Here is a 21,870-nt window from a genome sequence, read left to right as displayed (position 1 = left end):
TGGAGGGGGAAGGAGTGTGCAGTTACATTGTAGGGAGAGCAAAAATGAACTTGTTTAATATTACAGAAAAACACTAACAGATCAATTCTAGCAAGCAGTTTTTTTTTTTTTTTTTGATAATTATGGAGAATCACAGGAAATTGACATTGGTACAATGTGTGTGTATAGTTCGACGCCATTTTATCTCAGGTGTAGATTTGTGTAACGACCACTGCAAATAAGATAGAGAACTATTCCATCACCACAAAAATCTTCATACTACCCGTTTATAGTCATACTGCCTTTTCTTCCACCATCCTTCATGCTTGGCAGCCATTAAGCTATTCTCCATCTTTTTAATAATTTTGACATTTCAAGATTGGTATATAAATAGAATTATATAATAGATGACCTTTTGAAATGGAATTTTTCACTTAGCATAATGCCCTCGAGGTCCATCCCAGTTTTTTGTGTGTAAATGGTTCCTTTATAGTGCTGAGTGGTACTCCTTGGTTGGTGTCTTAGGCTGGATTCTCTAGAGAAGCAAAGCCAGTAATGCGTATAAATATATAGAGAGATTTATATTAAGGAAACAGCTCACGCAATTGTACGGGTTGGAACGTCCCAAGTCCTTGGATCAGGATACAGTCCTTTCCCAATTCACAGAGCCTCAGAAGCTGGTGAATCCAGGATGAGCAGGTTGAGGAGCAGGGATCCCGCTCACAGGTTGTGACGATCGAGGAATCCCCAAGGTCGGCAGGCAAGACCCAAGGTTTCTCCTGAGTCACTTAGCTGCAGGGGCTGGTGAACCCAAGATAGGCAGGTCGGGGAGCAGGAGTCTTGCTTGCAGGTGGTGAAGATTGGTGAATCCCAAGATGGACAGGTAAGCTGCTAGCTCAAGTACCAAGAACCAGAGGTCAGACAAGAGACAGCTGCTGAAACGAGAACAAGTCAACCACCTTTGCAAGGCAAGCAGGAAGGAAGTAGATGGCAGAAGGCAGAGAGATGAAGGCTTGAGGGGGCAGTGAGCCACCACAGGCCCCACCCCTGTCGGTACCACTCAGTAGATTCCATCATGGGGGCGATCACATACCACATTTCAACAGGAAAGTGTTCACAACATTATACAACTACCAAAACACTGAGAATCATGGCCTAGCCAAGTTGACAAAATCTTAACCATCACAGTAGGGAATGTACCACAGTTTGTTTAACCATTCATCTGTCAAAGGACGTCTGACTGTTAAAAAAATGAGCCTGCTGTGAACATTTGTGTAGTGGTTTTATGTGGACATGCATTTTTATTTCTCTGGGATAAATACCCAAAACTGTGATTTCTGGGTTGTATGGTAAATGCATATTTAGTTTTCTAAGAAACTGACATACTGTTTTCCCAAGTGATGGTACCATTTTCCATTTCCAACAGCTTAGTTTCTCTATTTTTGTAACATTTGTAATGTCACAGTTTCTTGTTTTAGCTATTCTAGTTGGTGTTTAGTGGTGTCTCATTGTGACCTTAATTTATGTTTCCCCAATGGCTAGTAATGTTGAACATCTTCTCATGTGCTTATTTGCCATCTATATATTCTTTTCAATAAAATGTCTCTTCATTTATTTTGCCCCTTTTCTAATTAGATTTTTTTTACTGTTGAGTTTTGAGAGTACTTTATGTATTCTAGATATGAATCTCTTGTCAAATATGTGGTCTGCAAGTATTTTGCTGCCAACAAAACAAAAACCAAAAGATTTTTTTTTTTTTATAATAACTTTTATTAAGCTTCAAGTGAACGTTTACAAATCCAATCAGTCTGTCACATATAAGTTTACATACATCTCACTCCCTACTCCCACTTACTCTCCCCGTCTTGAGTCAGCCCTTTCAGTCTCTCCTTTCTTGACAATTTTGCCGGTTTCCCTCTCTCTCTATCCTCCCATCCCCCCTCCAGACAAGAGTTGCCAACACAATCTCAAGTGTCCACCCGATATAATTAGCTCACTCTTCATCAGCATCTCTCTCCCACCCGCTGACCAGTCCCTTTCATTTCTGATGAGTTGTCTTCGGGGATGGTTCCTGTCCTGTGTCAACTGAAGGTCTGGGGAGCATGGCCGCCGGGATTCCTCCAGTCTCAGTCAGACCATTAAGTTTGGTCTTCTTATGAGAATTTGGGGTCTGCATCCCACTGATCTCCTGCTCCCTCAGGGGTACTCTGCTGAGCTCCCTGTCAGGGCAGTCATCAGTTGTGGCCGGGCACCAACTAGTTCTTCTGGTCTCAGGATGATGTAGGTCTCTGGTTCATGTGGCCCTTTCTGTCTCTTGGGCTCTTAGTTGTCATGTGGGCTTGGTGTTCTTCATTTTTCTTTGCTCCAGGTGGGTTGAGACCAATTGCTGCATCTTAGATGGCTGCTTGTTAGCATTTAAGACCCCAGACGCCACATTTCAAAGTGGGATGCAGAATGATTTCATAATAGAATTATTTTGCCAATTGACTTAGAAGTCCCCGCAAACCATGCTCCCCAGACCCCCGTGCTTGCTCCGCTGACCTTTGAAGCATTCATTTTATCCCGGAAACTTCTTTGCTTTTGGTCCAGTCCAATTGAGCTGACCTTCCATGTATTGAGTGTTGTCTTTCCCTTCACCTAAAGCAGTTCTTATCTACTGATTAATCAATAAAAAAACCCTCTCCCACCCTCCCTCCCTCCCCCCCTCGTAACCACAAAAGTATGTGTTCTTCTCAGGTTTACTGTTTCTCAAGATCTTATAATAGTGGTCTTATACAATATTTGTCCTTTTGCCTCTGACTCATTTCGCTCAGCATAATGCCTTCCAGGTTCCTCCATGTTATGAAATGTTTCAGAGATTCGTCACTGTTCTTTATCGATGCGTAGTATTCCATTGTGTGAATATACCACAATTTATTTAACCATTCATCCGTTGATGGACACCTTGGTTGCTTCCAACTTTTTGCTATTGTAAACAGAGCTGCAATAAACATGGGTGTGCATGTATCTGTTTGTATGAAGGCTCTTGTATCTCTAGGGTATATTCCTAGGAGTGGGATTTCTGGGTTGTATGGTAGTTCTATTTCTAACTGTTTAAGATAACGCCAGATAGATTTCCAAAGTGATTGTACCATTTTACATTCCCACCAGCAGTGTATGAGAGTTCCAATCTCTCCGCAGCCTCTCCAACATTTATTATTTTGTGTTTTTTGGATTAATGCCAGCCTTGCTGGTGTGAGATGGAATCTCATCGTAGTTTTAATTTGCATTTCTCTAATGGCTAATGATCGAGAGCATTTTCTCATGTATCTGTTGGCTGCCTGAATATCTTCTTTAGAGAAATGTGTGTTCATATCCTTTGCCCACTTCTTGATTGGGTTGTTTGTCTTTTTGTGGTTGAGTTTTGACAGAATCATGTAGATTTTAGAGATCAGGCGCTGGTCGGAGATGTCATAGCTGAAAATTCTTTCCCAATCTGTAGGTGGTCTTTTTACTCTTTTGGTGAAGTCTTTAGATGAGCATAGGTGTTTGATTTTTAGGAGCTCCCAGTTATCGGGTTTCTCTTCATCATTTTTGGTAATGTTTTGTATTCTGTTTATACCTTGTATTAGGGCTCCTAGGGTTGTCCCAATTTTTTCTTCCATGATCTTTATCGTTTTAGTCTTTATGTTTAGGTCTTTGATCCACTTGGAGTTAGTTTTTGTGCATGGTGTGAGGTATGGGTCCTGTTTCATTTTTTTGCAAATGGATATCCAGTTATGCCAGCACCATTTGTTAAAAAGGCTATCTTTTCCCCAGTTAATTGACACTGGTCCTTTGTCAAATATCAGCTGCTCATACGTGGATGGATCTATGTCTGGGTTCTCAACTCTGTTCCATTGGTCTATGTGTCTGTTGTTGTACCAATACCAGGCTGTTTTGACTACTGTGGCTGTATAATAGGTTCTGAAGTCAGGTAAGGTGAGGCCTCCCACTTTCTTCTTCTTTTTCAGTAGTGCTTTGCTTATCCGGGGCTTCTTTCCCTTCCATATGAAATTGGTGATTTGTTTCTCTATCCCCTTAAAATATGACATTGGAATTTGGATCGGAAGTGCGTTAAATGTATAGATGGCTTTTGGTAGAATAGACATTTTTACTATGTTAAGTCTTCCTATCCATGAGCAAGGTATGTTTTCCACTTAAGTATGTCCTTTTGAATTTCTTGTAGTAGAGCTTTGTAGTTTTCTTTGTATAGGTCTTTTACATCCTTGGTAAGATTTATTCCTAAGTATCTTATCTTCTTGGGGGCTACTGTGAATGGTATTGATTTGGTTATTTCCTCTTCGGTGTTCTTTTTGTTGATGTAGAGGAATCCAAGTGATTTTTGTATGTTTATTTTATAACCTGAGACTCTGCCAAACTCTTCTATTAGTTTCAGTAGTTTTCTGGAGGATTCCTTAGGGTTTTCTGTGTATATAATCATGTCATCTGCAAATAGTGATAACTTTACTTCTTCCTTGCCAATCCGGATACCTTTTATTTCTTTGTCTAGCCTGATCGCCCTGGCTAAGACTTCCAACACGATGTTGAATAAGAGTGGTGATAAAGGGCATCCTTGTCTGGTTCCCGTTCTCAAGGGAAATGCTTTCAGGTTCTCTCCATTTAGAGTGATATTGGCTGTTGGCTTTGCATAGATGCCCTTTATTATGTTGAGGAATTTTCCTTCAATTCCTATTTTGGTAAGAGTTTTTATCATGAATGGGTGTTGGACTTTGTCAAATGCCTTTTCTGCATCAATTGATAAGATCATGTGGTTTTTGTCTTTTGTTTTATTTATGTGATGGATTACATTAATGGTTTTTCTGATATTAAACCAGCCTTGCATACCTGGTATAAATCCCACTTGATCAGGGTGAATTATTTTTTTGATGTGTCGTTATATCCCTCATGAACATTGATGCAAAAACCAAAAGATTTTTAAAATGCTGTTGCAGTTTTTTTTTTTTAGTTGTGCTTTAGGTGGAAGTTTACAGAGCAAATTTGTTTCTCATTAAACAGTTAATATGGAAATTGTTTTGTGACATTGGTTGCCAACCCCGCAATGTGTCAACACTCTCGCCTTCTCCACCCCAGGTTCCCTGTTCCCATTTGTCCAGTTTTCCTGTTCTTTCCTGCCTTCTTGTCTTTGCTTTTGGCCTGGTGTGCCCATTAGTCTCATATATATGATTGAACTATGAAGCACATCTGTCACCTGTGTTATTGTCGGCCCTATAGACCTGCCTAATCTTTGGCTGAGGCTCAAGAGTGACTTCAGTCCCTAGTTAAACGGGTGTCTGGGGGCCAGTCTCTGTCAGAACAGCAAGCCTGGTATATATGTATGTGTGTGTGTATATGTGTGTGTGTATGTGTGTGTGTGTGTGTATATATATATATATATATGCTTTCTGTGAATGTGAATTTTGTTCTACATTTTTCTCCTACTCTGTCTGGAGCCCCCCAGTGTGATCCCTGCCAGAGCAGTTGGTGGTGGTAACCAGGCACCATCTAGTTTTTCTGGGCTAAGGCTGGTGGAGGTTGTGGTAGCTGTGGTCCATTAGTCCTTCAGACTGATCTTTCCCTGTGTCTTTGGTCTTCTTATTCTCCTTTGCTCCAGCCACGATGGGACCAGTAGGTGTATCTTAGATGGCCGCTTGCAGGCTTTTAAGAACCCAGTCCTTATTCACCACAATCTGGTGTAGAACATTTTCTTTACAGACTATGTTATGCCAATTGAGCTAGATGTCCCCCTAGACCATGGTTCCCAGCCCTTAGACCAATAGCTCAGTTTCTCAGGGTGTTTGGGTGTGTCTGTGAAGCTTCTATGACTTTGTCCTGGTCAAATTGTGCTGACGTCCCTAGCTTCGTGTACTGTCTTACCCTTCACTAAAGTTACCACTTATTTACTATCTAGTTAGTGTTTTCCCTTCCCACCCCTCCCCTCCCTCGTAACCATCAAAGATAGTTGTTTTATGTATAGAAACATTTTCATGTGTTTTTATAATAGTGGTCTCATACAGGTCTCTTTGTCCTTTTATGATTGACTTATTTCACTCAGCATAATGCCCTCCAGATTCATCCATGTTGTGAGATGTTTTGCAGATTCATCATTGTCCTTTATCGTTGCATAGTATTCCATTGTGTGTATGTACCCTAGTTTGTTTATCCATTCATCTGCTGATGGGCACTTAGGTTGTTTCCATCTTTTTGCTATTGTGAATAATGCTGCAATGAACATGGGTGTGCATATGCCTATTCATGTGATGGTTCTTATTGGTGCAATTTCTTTACTGGCTATAGGTTAATTTATGTTTTCTACTTTTTCTTCAGGCAAGTGTATAAATTATACCAATTTATAGTGAATATTTTGTTATATCTTCAGCTGTAAATATTTTGAGAGTGTGAAAATAATAAGAGGTATAGAAGAGCACTTCTCGAAGTTTACGTTTTATTTTATGCTCCCTATCAGGTACTCAAAAGTGTGACAACTTTGCTGAAAAAAGACCCCTCCTTGGTGTTTGTAAGAGCATTGGATCTTCTGGGTAAGGATGTCTTTAAAAAGTCTTTGAACCATGATTACAAATGAACTATTTGTATTATTATTCCAGAGGGAACTTTGATATCTTTGTAACCGTAACAGTATGCTTTTACAAGAAAGAAGGGAAAAGAAGTAAAACTTCTTTAGGGTTTTCTGTGACGCAGGCACTCACCTTATTATTTCTCTTATCACTATTTTCTCATATGCAGGATGATAGCAGGAGGCAAAGGAAAGCCAGCAATAGATCAGAATATATTCTTGAAATAGAAGATTAGCATCATTAAGAAATATGTTTTTTTTAGTTTACATGTTTCTAATACAATCACTTTTACAATGGCCTTTTTACAGTAGAATAGAAGTTACTTTTTGGTGGTAATAATAATATAAACAAACAAATGAAAAGAGTAACTAATATTTATTGATGCTGTAGCATGTGTCTGGCACTGTTCTAAAGGTGTTGCATAAATTTTCTCTTTTATATTGCTTTCAGCAATCCTATGAAATAAGTACCATTATTTTACGTATTAAGAAACTGAGGCATTGACTTCACATGTTGGAGCTCTGGATTCAAACCCAAGCATGCATGCTGTTAATTCTACATGCTGGCTACATTTGTGACGAGAGTGCTGTGTACTAAGATAACAAAGTACCAATGACTTTATGCATAAAGTCAAATGTTTTTTCTCTTTTCCATCTATTAAGTGAAAATAATATTATTCTCAAAGGGTAATAATGAATTAGGTCTCAGGTTTGTGGTGACCTTTCCTATCAGGAGGTTACAGGGGTGTAAACAAATCATGTAATTAGAAGGCTGTGGGAAGGCCATCTAGGGCTAATAAAATGTTTCTATGATGTTATTAGTGACCTAGGGTCCTTCTTGCTTTGACATTCTAAGACTATGACTTCCTTCTCTCATGACCTCAAGATGGGTATTGTTCTTTTAGTTGGATCATATTTTAACTCCAGAACTCCTAGCTTTAAGGAAAACTGGGAAATACTTCTGTTCTGTAGATATATATGAGATTTTTACTCTTATGTCACAATCTTTCAGAAGGGTACTTAACATGCAAAATGGAAATAAAAAGCCAGCCTAAATTTTAAATAAGTGTATCACAATATATATTGATAACATGAACTTTTCAAATGTTTTAATCATGAGCTTTTAAAATGTTGTATATATTAATGTAGTATGTATTTATATACATACACATACATACATACCGTGAAACCTGTGAGAGCCAGAACTTGATGGGATTGCCTTGTTTTTCCTGGTCTTGGAAGTTTTCTGAATTTGACAGTGTGCAGCCTTACCATTTTTCTGTTGTTCTCTATTAGTGGAAAATATTTGAGTTTTCCTTCTCTGACAGGTTTCCACCTTACGCAGATTTGAGCTTTTCCAGATTCTACTGTATATATACAACGAAAAGCGGTTAGTGTGTAAAAAGGGAGTACCCTTAATAGTGTTTGTTGTGTTTGATTTTAATCTTTTTTTTTCTTCATTATGTATGTTAAGGGAGCCCTGGTTGCATAGTGGTTAAGTGCTACGGCTACTAACTAAGAGGTCAGCAGTTTGAATCCTCCATGCTGTCCCTGGAAATTCTATGGGGCAGTTCTACACTGTCCTAAAGAGTCGCTGTGCGTTGCAATCGACTCGATGGCAGTGGGTTTGGTTTTTTGGTTTATGTATATTAAAACACTCACACATACACACACACACAGTGCTAGTTATATAAGGTTGTATTTAAGCAGTAACTTCTCAGGAAAGTTGTTATATACGTATTTTGCAATAGCATTTCTACAGAAATGGAATATAGTTAATCAGTGTCATGTATACTTCTACATAGCTACTTAATTATTTAGTATTTTTCAGGGTAGAAAGGCACCTCCCCCATTTGTTATTTCTTTACTTTAACACATTGTTTAGTGAATTCAAAGAAGATTTCCTTTACATAATAGAAGTAATTTGCAAAGAACCATGGGTACTGAAAAATAAAAAAATCTAATTTAAGAAACATTATTATTTAATAAAGCAATATTTCCAGCTTTTGTCTAAAGTTACTTCAAAAAGGGACAAGGGCTCCTCTACCCCCAATTTTTTTTAATAAGGTGACAAAAAGTGGGAGGCACTTGAAGAAATAGTGCCGCATGACAGGGAGTATGATTGTGTTCAAGATACTTTGAATTAAGAGGTCAAGTTCAAAGGGCATGAATGGGCAGTGTGAGAAACCATTGAGTGTGCAAATGGAAAAAATTGAAATAATAGAACAAGTAGAAGAATAATTAAGAGATAGCAAATTTAGAAGTGACTAAGTAAATCAAATAGAGATGGGGAAAGCCTACATAATCATGTGATGGATGTTTGAGATGTTGTTTAATGTCACATACACTGGAGAATGCAGATTTTTGTCTTTGTCTGACTTTGTTTCCTTGTCGATATTAAAATAACCAAGGCTTCAAAGTGGTACTTCCTGGTTCAGTCATAGTGGAGGAAGTGACACCAGAACAGACAGAAATTTTTAAAATTTGGGTGAACCGGAACTATAACTGGAACAGGAAAAATTGTGGGTTGCAGCTCTGCTAGAAACTTAATCTCCCTCTTAGAAAACAAAGGCTGCATATGTGTTCCATAGCAACCAAATCTCTTGCCAGTTGGATTTTGCACAGAGCCAGAAATAGCAGTGCCTTGCTCAAAGATGGCAGCCAACTGCACCACTTCAAATATGCCTTGCTCTCTTCAGTCCTGGCAATAATCCATCTCACGTGTCAGGCTCTAGAAAAGGCTCACTACACCTTTTCTGCGTCTTCTGTTCCACAGCTTCCACCTGTAATTTTGATATCTTCATCAAAACGAGTAGTGCACAAAATTGTAGGACCCTTCCCGTGCTTTCATTGAAGAAATTCAGTTTTCCAAGTTGCTTCCCATCTCCTGGCAAATGCTTTAGTGAACACCAGCTGGTTTGTACTTTGTTGACTGCTCATATTCACAATTTTGCCTATCAAATTATTCTTGGAAAAAGCCATTGAGGACTTATTTTTTGATGTATAATTTTTATTTTTATAAATTATAATTCAAAGAAGGAGAAAAATTGCTGTGGAAAGAATCCCTGTCCTTCCTCATCTTTTATTGTTTAAAAATAAACATATTACACTTATCCCCATATGGAAAAAACTCACGAATGTGTTATTATTATTGTGAGAAACGGCACCATCATCATTCTAGAAAAGCGATTTGAGGTCTTGGAAACATCATGTTTATTGTGGTACTGATGCAAGGATTAAGTCAGTGTCTTGTATAATAATTTGAGGGAGGTAGGAGAAACATGGGCAGTATGTAAGGAATATACACTGTCAAGGTTCATTGTGTTTTATGTGTTAAACAGTTCCTAGAATGCAGCTGTTTATGGTTAGAATTTTGCTGGCCTCTATGAATAGTAACAAAAGAGTGGCATTATTCAACAGCTGACTACAGACCTTAAAGAATGTGTAATCCAATATATTAAAGGCCTAAATTATACACTTTTACAACATGAGAGTCGTAGAATATTGTAAGTGGAAGGTACTTTGAAGATCATATAATTTAACTGTCTCATGATATGAAGTAGGAGATTCTTGGAAGAGTACAAAAAATATTTGTTTATTTCAGTTGGTGAGGAATACCTCATCTCTTGTTATACAGGGTACTCTGTGGCCATAGAGCCTGTAGGGTTGCTATGAGTCAGAATCAACTTGACAGCAACAGGTATGGCCATAGTTTCTAAACTTTTGGATTTTAAGGGTCAGGAAATTTAAAAAACATTTTTTTTTTTTTGCCAAATAAGAACATTAAAAAACACAAATGACTATCTGTTACAGCTTAATTTTCCCTTGAAGAAGAAAACAAAAAGATTTTGATAGTAAGAAAAGGAAAATGGGCTTGATTTCAAAATTAAATTCTGTTCATTAGGTAGAATACAGTTAGCTTACAATATTAATAGTTTTTAAATTTTGCTACAAAATGCCAAACATGTCATCTTGGATTGGCAGAAGTCTGTGGACTAGTATTTGGGAGCCACTGACCTAAAGCAATAATTACTTTTGGGATGTCTAAATGTAGTTTCATGCTCCTGAAGTGGTGTCTAAAGCAAATATGGGTTGTGTTAAATAGAACTAGGTTGAGGATTGCTTGGGTAACTTTTCTTTTTGTCATGAAATGTTCCAGAGTCCTTACGTCTGGTAGAAAGCAATTCCAATTTGACTGATTCTCATCATGTTATATCTATGAGGTCTGATGGAATTACACCTTTTACTGGTATTACATCTGCAGGCTTAAAATAGATTTATGCTGATTCCAGTCTCTTCTGATCAAAGATGTGGGCTTTTCCAGCGGTTCTTTGGTCTTCCTTCAGGCACCAAGTTTTTTGCTTGCCCATCTCTCTGGTATTTTTCAGGCATTTTGTGGGTGTTCTGGCTTTTTTTTTTTCTCCGTGTCCTCCACCATTGCTGTGTGGCTATCTTGACTGCTTTCCAAGAATGGGCTTTCACATCTTTGGGATTCCATTTGTATGAGAGCCCAGATTGGCATAGAGGTTTTTTAGTATGAGATAGATCTGCATACAAGGAAACCTAATATCATGGATGGTTTATGTGCTTTTGTACTTTAGTATTATCTTAGAGCTATCAGAGCATGCTAGACTTGATCTCTTTTGTCACACCCCACTGGAGCAGCAGCAGGAGTGGCTCTGAGGGGCACAGGTCAGAATCCAAAAACAGAGGCGATAAAAGCCATGTTTATCAGACAAGGTTTTATTAGGGTACTTACTTATGTGAAAGTTAAATGTAGTGTCGTGGTGGGCGGAAGGTTGACACCAAGATTCTTGGGATGGACAGTGTCACCAGGTAGAGGTTTGCATACAGTAACGGGGGGTGAATGTTTATATACCTAGTGCTTATGTGCAAGGATACTTGCAGGGAAGCCAGGAAAAAAACATGTCTAATCTATGATGGATGGGGTTGTTTTTGTACTAGTTAATGAGTTCCAACTGATGTTACCCTGAATCCTTTGTGGGCAGGATCTATCTTCAGGGCCCTCTCACCTGTTCATCTGATTATGGATGTAATGAAACTGCAAGGAAATAAGGTGACATTATTACTGTGAAGGGATTTTTTTTTTTTTTTAATAATTTTTATTGAGCTTTAAGTGAACGTTTACAAATCAAGTCAGTCTGTCACATATAAGTTTATATACACCTTACTCCATACTCCCACTTACTCTCCCCTTAATGAGTCAGCCCTTCCAGTCTCTCCTTCCGTGACAATTTTGCCAGTTTCTAACCCTCTCTACCCTCCTATCTCCCCTCCAGACAGGAGATGCCAACACAGTCTCAAGTGTCCACCTGATACAAGTAGCTCACTCTTCATCAGCATCTCTCTCCTACTCATTGTCTGATGAGTTGTCTTCGGGAATGGTTCCTGTCCTGGGCCAACAGAAGTTTTGGGGACCACGATCGCCGGGATTCCTTTAGTCTCAGTGAGACCATTAAGTCTGGTCTTTTTATGAGAATTTGGGGTCTGCATCCCACTGATGCCCTCCCCCCTCAGGGGTTCTCTGTTGTGCTCCCTGTCAGGGCAGTCATCGGTTGTAGCCAGGCACCATCTAGTTCTTCTGGTCTCAGGATGATGTAAGTCTCTGATTCATGTGGCCCTTTCTGTCTCTTGGGCTCATAGTTATCGTGTGACCTTGGTGTTCTTCATTCTCCTTTGATCCAGGTGGATTGAGACCAATTGATGCATCTTAGATGGCTGCTTGTTAGCATTTAAGACCCCAGACACCACATTTCAAAGTGGGATGCAGAATGTTTTCATAATAGAGTTATTTTGCCAATTGACTTAGAGGTTCCCTTAAGCCATAGTCCCCAAACCCCCGCCCTTGCTCCGCTGACCTTTGAAGCATTCAGTTTATCCTGGAAACTTCTTTGCTTTTGGTGCAGTCCAGTTGAGCTGACCTTCCATGTATTGAGTATTGTCCTTCGAAGGGATTCTTTTTAAGGAGGTACATATCAGGTAAACTTCATTCTGTCGTGTTTGTGTTTGGCCCAGGCAACTTTTTAACTGCATTCTCTATTTTTCGTATATCTGGAAATGTTAAGACTGCCTTTAGTCTCAAGAAGGACTAGCATGGTTGTTAATTATGTATATTTATCATGACCCAAGGTCACTTAATCACTTAACACAAATTTTTAGGTATCATGTGGGATAAGGCAGGAAGTCAGGATTTTATACAGTTGACTCAGAGTTTCAAAAAACACTCGAAACAAATCTCAGTGGGTAAGATTGGCCTGTTAGTGTAAACTGGTACTTATATTATCATGTAAAATTGTAATCATGGGAAAGCTGTTTGTTTATTTTAAAATATAGCATTTGATCTATTACACACCTAAGTGGTATGTGAAATAGTGTTTACAAACATTGTTGAATATTCCCTTGTAATCCTGAAATTGGTAGAAATCTCGAATGGCCTACCAAAATGGTTGTATGTAGGTCAAAGTGAATAAAGACCTGAGAGAAACACTGTAAGCACTTTCAAGCTTGAGCACTTGGCTAAACGGAACCAATAAGAACGTGGTTCTTCATGTTTTCTTGCACTCATTTGAATTGGTGTATTTTATATTCAATTGCTATTAAATTGCAGCACAACAAATTAAAATGTAAATTTTATTTATTAATGTGACTTCCTTGATATACTAACATCATCCCCCCTTTGAGAATTATAAATTGTAGCAGAAAAAGTTTTAATAGGTGTGTCACACACGTATTTTTAACAGCTCTTAAGGTATAATTGACATACAATAAATGATATGTATATTAAGGGTACAGTGTGTTTAGTTGTACGTATGTAAACACCCGTGAAACTATCACCACAAACAAGATAATAGACATGCCTGTCACCCCTCAAAGTTTCCTCATGTCCCTTTGTAATTCATTCCTCCCATTTCTCCTTGCTCCTCTTTCTCAGGCAACCAGTGATCTACGTTCTGTCACTATCAATTAATTTTCATTTTTTAGTGGTTTGTATAAATGGAATCATATAATATGTATTCTTTTTTTTGGTCCAGCTTATTTTATTCAGCTTACTTATTTTGAGATTCATCCATCTTCTTGCCTGTGTCACTAGTTCATTCCCTTTATTACTGACTCATGTTATATTGTGTGGATATACCACAATTTGCTTTTCCTTTTACCTGTTGATAGGCTTTTGGTTTGTTTCTAGGATTGGGCTTTTACACATAATGCTGCTATGAATATTAATGTTTAAGTCTTTGTATAGACATGCTTTTATGAGAAATAAAATGGTTATTGTCCTAAACCACTATTGGTATAGAACTCCATACAGTTTCCCCCATTAAAAATAATGGAAATGAAATGCATTTTCATTTAGTGGCAGTTTTCTGGAACAGATTAAAGTTGCTAAGTGAGGCAGTGGGTCAGAATAGACTCAACAGCACTAACAACAAGTGGGGCATACACGTATATGTAATTGTTTTATGTTAGAATATTCTATTTTTTGTCCAGGGTATAGTATTTTGATTAAGATAAAAAATTTTGATTCTTTCTGTTTTACTATTTTTTTAGTATTATGTGAATGTTATTTCTTTTTCTGTTGATGATAACCTCAGTATGATTTTTCTGGGGCGGCAATAACAGCCAATTTTATTGAGGTATAGAGGTTGGGTTGCTCTACTTGATTTCTTAGTTGAAATGTGCCTTCATCTGTAGGTATAGTGATTTCCTTAAGAAATGGCACCTGGGGCAATGGCTTCAGTCCCTCCTCTGATTCTCTGATAGGACCCTTACTTACCTTTAGCTGCTTTCTTCTTTCCTTTACCACTAAGCTCCCCAGGGAAACATCCCACATTTCATGTGCTGCTTCTCGGATGCTTTCCCTACGTCTTATATCACTGGCCTTGCCACATTCTTATCCCCTGAAAATTTATTGAGCATTCCCAGACCCTGAAAATAAATCAAAATAAAGCACAGATGCTCATAGACAGAGTTCAAAGCTACGGCAGCTTAATGTTAAGATGCTGAGTATAGTTCCTGGGGAAGAAGCTTGGTAATGCCTCTCTCGCTGCTGGGGTAAACACTGCCTCTGTAACAGTTCTCTGCAAAGCAAACTCTGAACACTATTTTCGTTTTTGACTTTTTTAGTAAAAGTGAAAATCCTCTTCAGGTGTCTTCCGGTTAGCGAAAACAGGCACTAATATAGGTATTTCATAACAGTGGTGGCGTAAAGTGAATTTTATTTCCTTACTCAGGGTGGAACCCCCTGTTTCTGGGAAGAAATCACAGGTGATTTCATATATGCTAGGAAAAAAAAAGGAGTATTCTACTGTCTCATTTTTCCTACCGTTCTCCACTCCGCTCTGGTGCCAGCTCAGGAGAAGTTTTTGCCAAGTTTTAATATTCATGACCCCTCCACATAAATCTTATTTAAAGTTGGTGTTTTTTTAATCTCTCCTACTTATACATTTTTTCAGATTTATATATTTATTGTACTTTAGATGGAGGTTTACAGAGCAAATTGTTTCCCATTCAATAGTTTATACACAAATTGTTCTGTGGCATTGGTTGCAATCCTGGCAATGTGTCAGCACACTCCCCATTACCACCCTGAGTTCCCCATTTCGATTCATCCGGTTTTCGGTTTTCGTGCCTCTTCCTGCCTTTTCATTTTTGCTTTTGAGCATATGTTGCCCTTTAGTTCTCATATAGATGGTTGTTCTAAGGAACACTTTCCTCATGGGTGTTATTTATTTTATAGGCCTGTCTATTATTTGGCTGAAAGGTGATCTCCTGAAGTGGCTTCTGTTCCAAGTTAGAAGGGTGTCCAAGGGCCATAGTCTCTGGGGTTCCTCTAGTCTCTCTCAGACCAGTAAATCTGGTCTTTTTTATGAATTCGAATTTTGTTCTACATTTTTTCCCACTCTAATCGGGACCTTCTATTGTGATCCCGATCAGAGCTGTTGGTAGTGGTAGCCAGACACCATTTAGTTCTTCTGGTCTCAGGCTAGTGGAAGCTGTGGCTCCAGTGGCCCATTAGTCCTTTCGACTAATTGCTTCCTTGAGTCTTTGGTTTTCTTCACTCTCCTTTGCTCTGGATGGAAAGAGACCAATAGTTGTATCTTAGATGGGCCACTCACAGGCTTTCAAGACCCAGGCACTACTTACTAAAGTAGGATGTAGAACGTTGTCTTTATGAACTATGTTGTGCCAACTGACCTAGATGTGCCCTGAGACTGTGGCTCTTCGCCTTCAAGCCCAGTAACTTAGTTCCACAAAGTGTTTGGTTGTGTCTAGGATGTTTTCATGGCGGTACCTCCTGTCGACTTTATTATATATATGAATATACATGCAAAACATACAAATATGCGTCTAGAAATACCCACAGCCAAACCTATATATGCATGTGAGTGTACTCCCATACATCCTCCCATACCTATTCACAATACCTGTCTACGTATGCATCCACTCATAATTTCTTATTTGTTATTACTGTTATTGCAGGATTGTATATGTTATAGTATTTACCGTCACTGTCTTTTATTCTTTTGTACCTCTTCTTGTCTTTCCTTGCCTTGGTCATGTAGTGCTGGCTTCCCCCATATTGTGTTGCACTCACTGAAGTAAACATGTGCCAGCTCTCTAGTTATTTTTCCCTGTCTCCCCTTCCATCCCTGGTAACCATCAAAAAATATTTGTTTCTGAATGTAAACCTTTTCTTGACTATAATAGTGGTCTCATATACAATGTTTGTCCTTTTGTGATTGACTTAATTCACTGTGCATAATGTCCTCCAGATTCATCCATGTTGTGAGATGTTTTGTGGATTCATCATTATTGTTTATTGTTTTTTTTTTAATTTTTATTGTGCTTTAAGTGAAAGTTTACAAATCAAGTCAGTCTCTCACACAAAAACTTATATACACCTTGCTACAGACTCCCAATTGCTCTCCCCCTAATGAGACAGTCTGCTCACTCCCTCCACTCTCTTTTCGTGTCCATTTCGCCAGCTTCTAGAACCCCCTCTACCTTCTCGTCTCCCCTCCAGGGAGGAGATGCCAACATAGTCTCAAGTGTCCACCTGATCCAAGAAGCTCACGCCTCACCAGCATCCCTCTCCAACCCATTGTCCAGTCTAATCCCTGTCTGAAGAGTTGGCTTTGGGAATGCTTCCTGTCCTGGGCCAACAGAAGGTCTGGGGGCCGTGACCACCAGGGTCCTTCTAGTCTCAGTCAGACCATCAAGTCTGGTCTTTTTACAAGAATTTGGGGTCTGCATCCCACTGCTCTCCTGCTCCCTCAGGGGTTCTTTGTTGTGTTCCCTGTTAGGGCAGTCATGGGTTGTAGCTGGGCACCATCTAGTTCTTCTGGTCTCAGGCTGATGCAGTCTCTGATTTATGTGGCCCTTTCTGTCTCTTGGGCTCATAATTACCTTGTGTCCTTGGTGTTCTTCATTCTCCTTTGATCCAGGTGGTTTGAGACCAATTGATGCATCTTAGATGGCCATTTGCTAGCGTTTAAGACCCCAGATGCCTCTGTCCAAGGTGGGATACAGAATGTTTTCTTAATACATTTTATTATGCCAATTGACTTAGATGTCGCCTGAAACCATGGTCCCCAAACCTCTGCCCCTGCTACCGTGGCCTTCGAAGCATTCGGTTTATTCCAGAAACTTCTTTGGTTTTTGTTTAGTCCATTTATGCTGACCTTGCCTGTATTGTGTGTTGTTTCTTGTCACCTAAAATAGTTCATATCTACTATCTAATTAGTGAATACCCCTCTCCCACCCTCCCTCCCTCCCCAGTCTCGTAACCATCAAAGAATATTTTATTCTCTGTTTAAATTATTTCTTTAATTGTTATCATAGTGGTGTTATACAATATTTTTCCTTTTGCAACTAATTTCACTCAGCATAGTGCCTTCGAGTTTCCTCCATGTTATGAAATGTTTCACAGATTCCTCACTGTTCTTTATCGATGCGTAGTATTCCATTGTGTAAATATACCATAATTTATTTATCCATTCGTCTGTTGATGGGTGCCTTGGTTGCTTCCATCTTTTTGCTATTGTAAACAGTGCTGCAATGAATATGGGTGTGCAAATATCTGTTCGTATAAAGGCTCTTATTTCTCTAGGATCTATTCCCAGGGGTGGGATTGCCGTATTGTATGGTAGTTCTATTTCTAGCTTTTTAAGGAAGCACCAAATGAATTTCCAAAGTGGTTGTACCATTTTACATTCCTACCAGCAGTGTATAAGTGTTCCCATCTCTCCACAGCCTATTTTGTGTTTGTTGGATTAACGGCAGCCTTGTTGGAGTGAGATAGAAACTCATTGTAGTTTTGATCTGCATTTCTCTAATGGCTAATGATCGTGAGCATTTCCTCATGTATCCGTTAGCTACCTGAACGTCTTCTTTAGTGAAGTGTCTGTTCATATCTTTTGCCCATTTCTTAATTGGGTTATTTGTCTTTTTGTAGTTGCGTTTTTGCAGTATCATGTAGATTTTAGAGATCAGCTGCCGAACAGAAATGTCATAGCTAAAAACTTTTTCCCAGTCTGTAGGTGGTCTTTTTACTCTTTTGGTGAAGTCTTTGGATGAGCATAGGTGTTTGATTTTTAGGAGCTCCGAGTTATCTAGTTTCTCTTCTGGTGTTTGTGCATTGTTAGTAATGTTTTGTTTACTGTTTACGTCATGTATTAGGGTTCCTAGCGATATCCCTATTTTTTCTTCCATGATCTTTATTGTTTTAGTTTTTATATTTATATCTTTGATCCGTTTTGTGTTCATTTTTGTGCATGGTGTGAGGTATGGGTCTTGTTTCATTTTTTTTTCAGATGGATATCCAGTTATGCCAGCACCATTTGTTAAAGAGACTGTCTTTTCCCCATTGAACTGACTTTGGGCCTTTGTCAAATGTCAGCTGCTCATATGTGGATGGATTTATGTCTGGATTCTCAATTCTGTTCCATTGGTCTATGTATCTGTTGTTGTACCAGTACTAGGCTGTTCTGACTACTGTGGCAGTATAATAGGTTTTAAAATCAGGTAGAGTAAGGCCTCCCACTTTGTTCTTCTTTTTCAGTAATGCTTTACTTACCCGGGGCCTCTTTCCCTTGCATATGAAGTTGGTTATTTGTTTCTCCATCTCATTAAAGAATGTTGTTGGAATTTGGATCAGAATTGCATTAAATGTATAGATTGCTTTTGGTAGAATAGACATTTTTGCAATGTTAATTCTTCCTATTCATGAGCAAGGTATGTTTTTCCACTTATGTAGGTCTCTTGGTTTCTTGCAGAAGTGTATTGTAGTTTTCTTTGTATAAGTCTTTTACATCTCTGGTAAGATTTATTCGTAAATGTTGATGGTATTGATTTGGTGATTTCTAATTTCTTCAGTTGCTTTATCTGTGTGTTCCTTGGCTTGTTCTGTGTATTGCCTCATTTCCTTCCTGATGTCTTGAAGGGTTCTGTATATTAACCTTTTGTGTTCTGCATCTGATAATTCCAGGAATGCACTTTCATCTAGAACATCCCTGGATGCTTTGTTTTGAGAGCTTGTTGAGGTGATTCTGGTCTGTTTCTTTATGTGACTTGATATTGACTGTTGTCTCTGAGCCATCTATAAGTTATTGTATTAGTTTATTTTATGTTTGCTTACTATGTCGTAGCTTCTTGGTTTGTTTTGTTTTGATATGCCCAGATGGGTTGCTTGAGTGAGGTAGCTTGACAGTTTTCACCTTTGGAGCTCTGATGTCCTGTCCCCAGATGGCTAGAGCTGTCATCAGGTATATCAGTCCAGGAGTCCATTCGGTGTTCTGGTATGAATTCAGCTCAGATGTCCAGGTAGCTGATTATTGAGTGTGTAGTACAGGCTCTGTCCTATAGTCTTAGAGAGGCAAGGGTGATTGGTGTATGTACTGGTATCTGATTGCAGCAGGGGGTCATACTCTGAACAAGGCAGGGGGCTGAGAACCAACTCCTGAGTGTCTCTGAGGAAAGCTCATCCCTGTTCCCTAGAGCGTGCAGGTGGGTGGGTTCTGAGGACGGACCATGGGTACCTAAAGTTTTTGGTTGTAAGGACTGAGAAGTACCAGTTATCTTTGGACCCTTGTTGCGGGTGGCTGGGTGGCCTGAGTGGAGCTACCAGTCCTTAGGCCCCTGATGTGTCCAGGTGAGGACCCTGTTTAATAGGGAAAGCAACATCAAACATCAAACACCCACCACTTCAGCGCACAGCTGAAACGGTTGGAGTCTGCCAACAAAGGCCTGTTCTCCTGAAATAGGCCCACACAGGTCCATGCAGAAGGGAAGGGTGCTCGAAGTGCACAGACCGCTTATTCCTGGACAGGAGCCGCTTCTGTCCTAAGCTCCCGCAGTTAGTGGAGCTGGCAAATTATCTTTTCCCTGGATGGTAAATTTTTTCCTTCTCCAGGGCCAGGAGGATGGCTCTAGGCACTCAACAGGGCCTATCTCAGGCCCAGGGAATTCAGCCACTAAAGCTGGCTTGGGAGCGGGAGTGGGGGGGGGGGTGGGGGGGTGGGGGGGTGGGGGGGTGGGGGGTGGGGGAGGTGCAGTAAAATACACACAAGTACTTAGCTCTTGCCAAGAGAAGCTTTCTTCTCTGGTTCCGGAGGTGTGAGTAGGCTGTGTGGCTGGCTGCTTCTCTTGAGGAAACTACAGTTGAACGCTAGTACTACCCCGCTGCCACCGCTCCGGGAATGGTGCCTGAGGGCTCCCCATGATTCAGGTCCGTTAACTCCTATGCTTCTGAACCGTCTCTTCCTCCCCCTGCCCCTCTGTTCGTTTTCTAGGTTTACCTTTGATGCTCAGGGCTCTTAGCTTGTCAAAAATATACTCGTTTCACTTGTTTTTTCAGGTCTTGGCTGTAAAGAGGGCTTGCTGGAAGCGTCTGTATATTCCGCCATCATGGCTCCGCCTCCGTCTCTGTTAGTGTTTATTGTTATGTAGTATTACATTGTATGTACACAGCACAATTTGTTTATCTTTTCATCTGTTGATGGGCACTTAGGTTGTTTCGTTTTTTTTGCTATTTTGAATAATGGTGTCCTGAACATGGGTGTGCATACGTCTATTCTTGTCTAGGATATATACGTAGGAGTTGGATTGCTGGAGTATATGGTATTTGTATGTCTAGCTTTTTGAGGAAGCGTCATATTGTTTTCCATAGTGGTTGTACTGTTTTACATTCCCACCAGCAGTGTATTAGAGTTCCAGTGTCTCCACAACCTCACCAGCATTTGTTGTTTCCTGTTTTTTGTGCAGTGCCGTTTTTGCTGGGGTGAGATAGTATCTCATTGGAGTTTTGATTTGCATCTCTCTAATGCATAATGATCGTGAACATCTCTTCATGTGTATTGTAGCCACCTGACCGTCTTCTTTGGTGAAGTGTCTGTTCATTTCCTTTGACCAGTTTTTAATTGGATTGTTTGTGTTTTTGATGATGAGGTGGCGAAGTTTTCTATTAATTTTAGAGATTAGACCCTTGTCTGATGTGTTGTAGTTAAATTTTTTTCCCCAGTTGGTACATTTCTCTTTTTACTCTTTTGGTGATGTCTTTTGATGAGCATAAATTTTAATTTTTAGGAACTTCCAGTTATCTAGTTTATCTTCTTGTTTTAATATGTGCGCTTATTGCTATATTTCCCAGGCACTGCTTTTGCTATGTTCCATTGGTTTTGGTATGTTGTATTTTCAGTGTCATTTGATTCTAGGAATTTTAAAATTTCATTTTAAATTCTTGTTTTACCCAGTGGTATTTTAAGCAAGGTGTTATACAGTTTCCATGTAATTGATTTTTTCCTCTTTTTCCTGTTACTGATTTCTGATTTGATAGAGTTGTGATCTGAAAAGATGCTTTGATTATTTCATCATTTTTTAATTTATTGAGGCTTGCTTTGAGGCCTAAAATATGGTCTTATCCTGAAGAGTAAATCATGTGCGTTATAAATGAATGTTTACTGTTCTGCTGTTAGGTGGAGTATTCTGTACATGTCTATGAGGTCATTTGGCTTGATTGTGATGTTTAGATCTTCTTATGTTTCTTTCTAGTTGTTTTGTCCTTCATTGAAATTGGTGTGTTAAAGTCTCTTACTGTTGTTCTGGAATTGCCGATTTCCCTTTTCAATACTTTTTTTTTTTAACGTATGTTTTGAGTTCTGTTGTTGGGTGTGTAAATATTTATTATGGGTATGTCCTGTTGGTGTATTGACCCTTTAAGCATTATATACTACTCTTCATGTCTCTTATGTTGGAGTTTGGCATAAAGTATATTTTACCAG

At 39.2% G+C, this 21,870-nt stretch overlaps 1 protein-coding gene across 20 annotated transcripts in view; it reads left to right on the top strand.

Moving 5' to 3' along the window:
• BCAS3 (BCAS3 microtubule associated cell migration factor) overlaps window positions 1-21,870 on the top strand; it is a 623,309-nt gene that overhangs the window by 91,878 nt on the left and 509,561 nt on the right. For 18 of the 20 annotated variants that reach the window (XM_064271344.1, XM_064271327.1, XM_064271331.1 and 15 more), the window contains one exon: window positions 6,464-6,536. The exons of the other annotated variants lie outside the window; for them this stretch is intronic. In XM_064271344.1, coding sequence (XP_064127414.1) covers window positions 6,464-6,536 — 73 coding nt within the window. The remainder of the gene's footprint in view (window positions 1-6,463; window positions 6,537-21,870) is intronic. 20 annotated transcript variants of the gene reach the window in all.

The sequence above is a fragment of the Loxodonta africana genome, chromosome 18 (assembly GCF_030014295.1).
Source record: "Loxodonta africana isolate mLoxAfr1 chromosome 18, mLoxAfr1.hap2, whole genome shotgun sequence".
NCBI classification, from domain to species: Eukaryota; Metazoa; Chordata; class Mammalia; order Proboscidea; family Elephantidae; genus Loxodonta; species Loxodonta africana.
The sequence above is the reverse complement of the archived record's forward strand: the minus strand, read 5'-3'. Positions and strand labels throughout refer to the sequence as shown.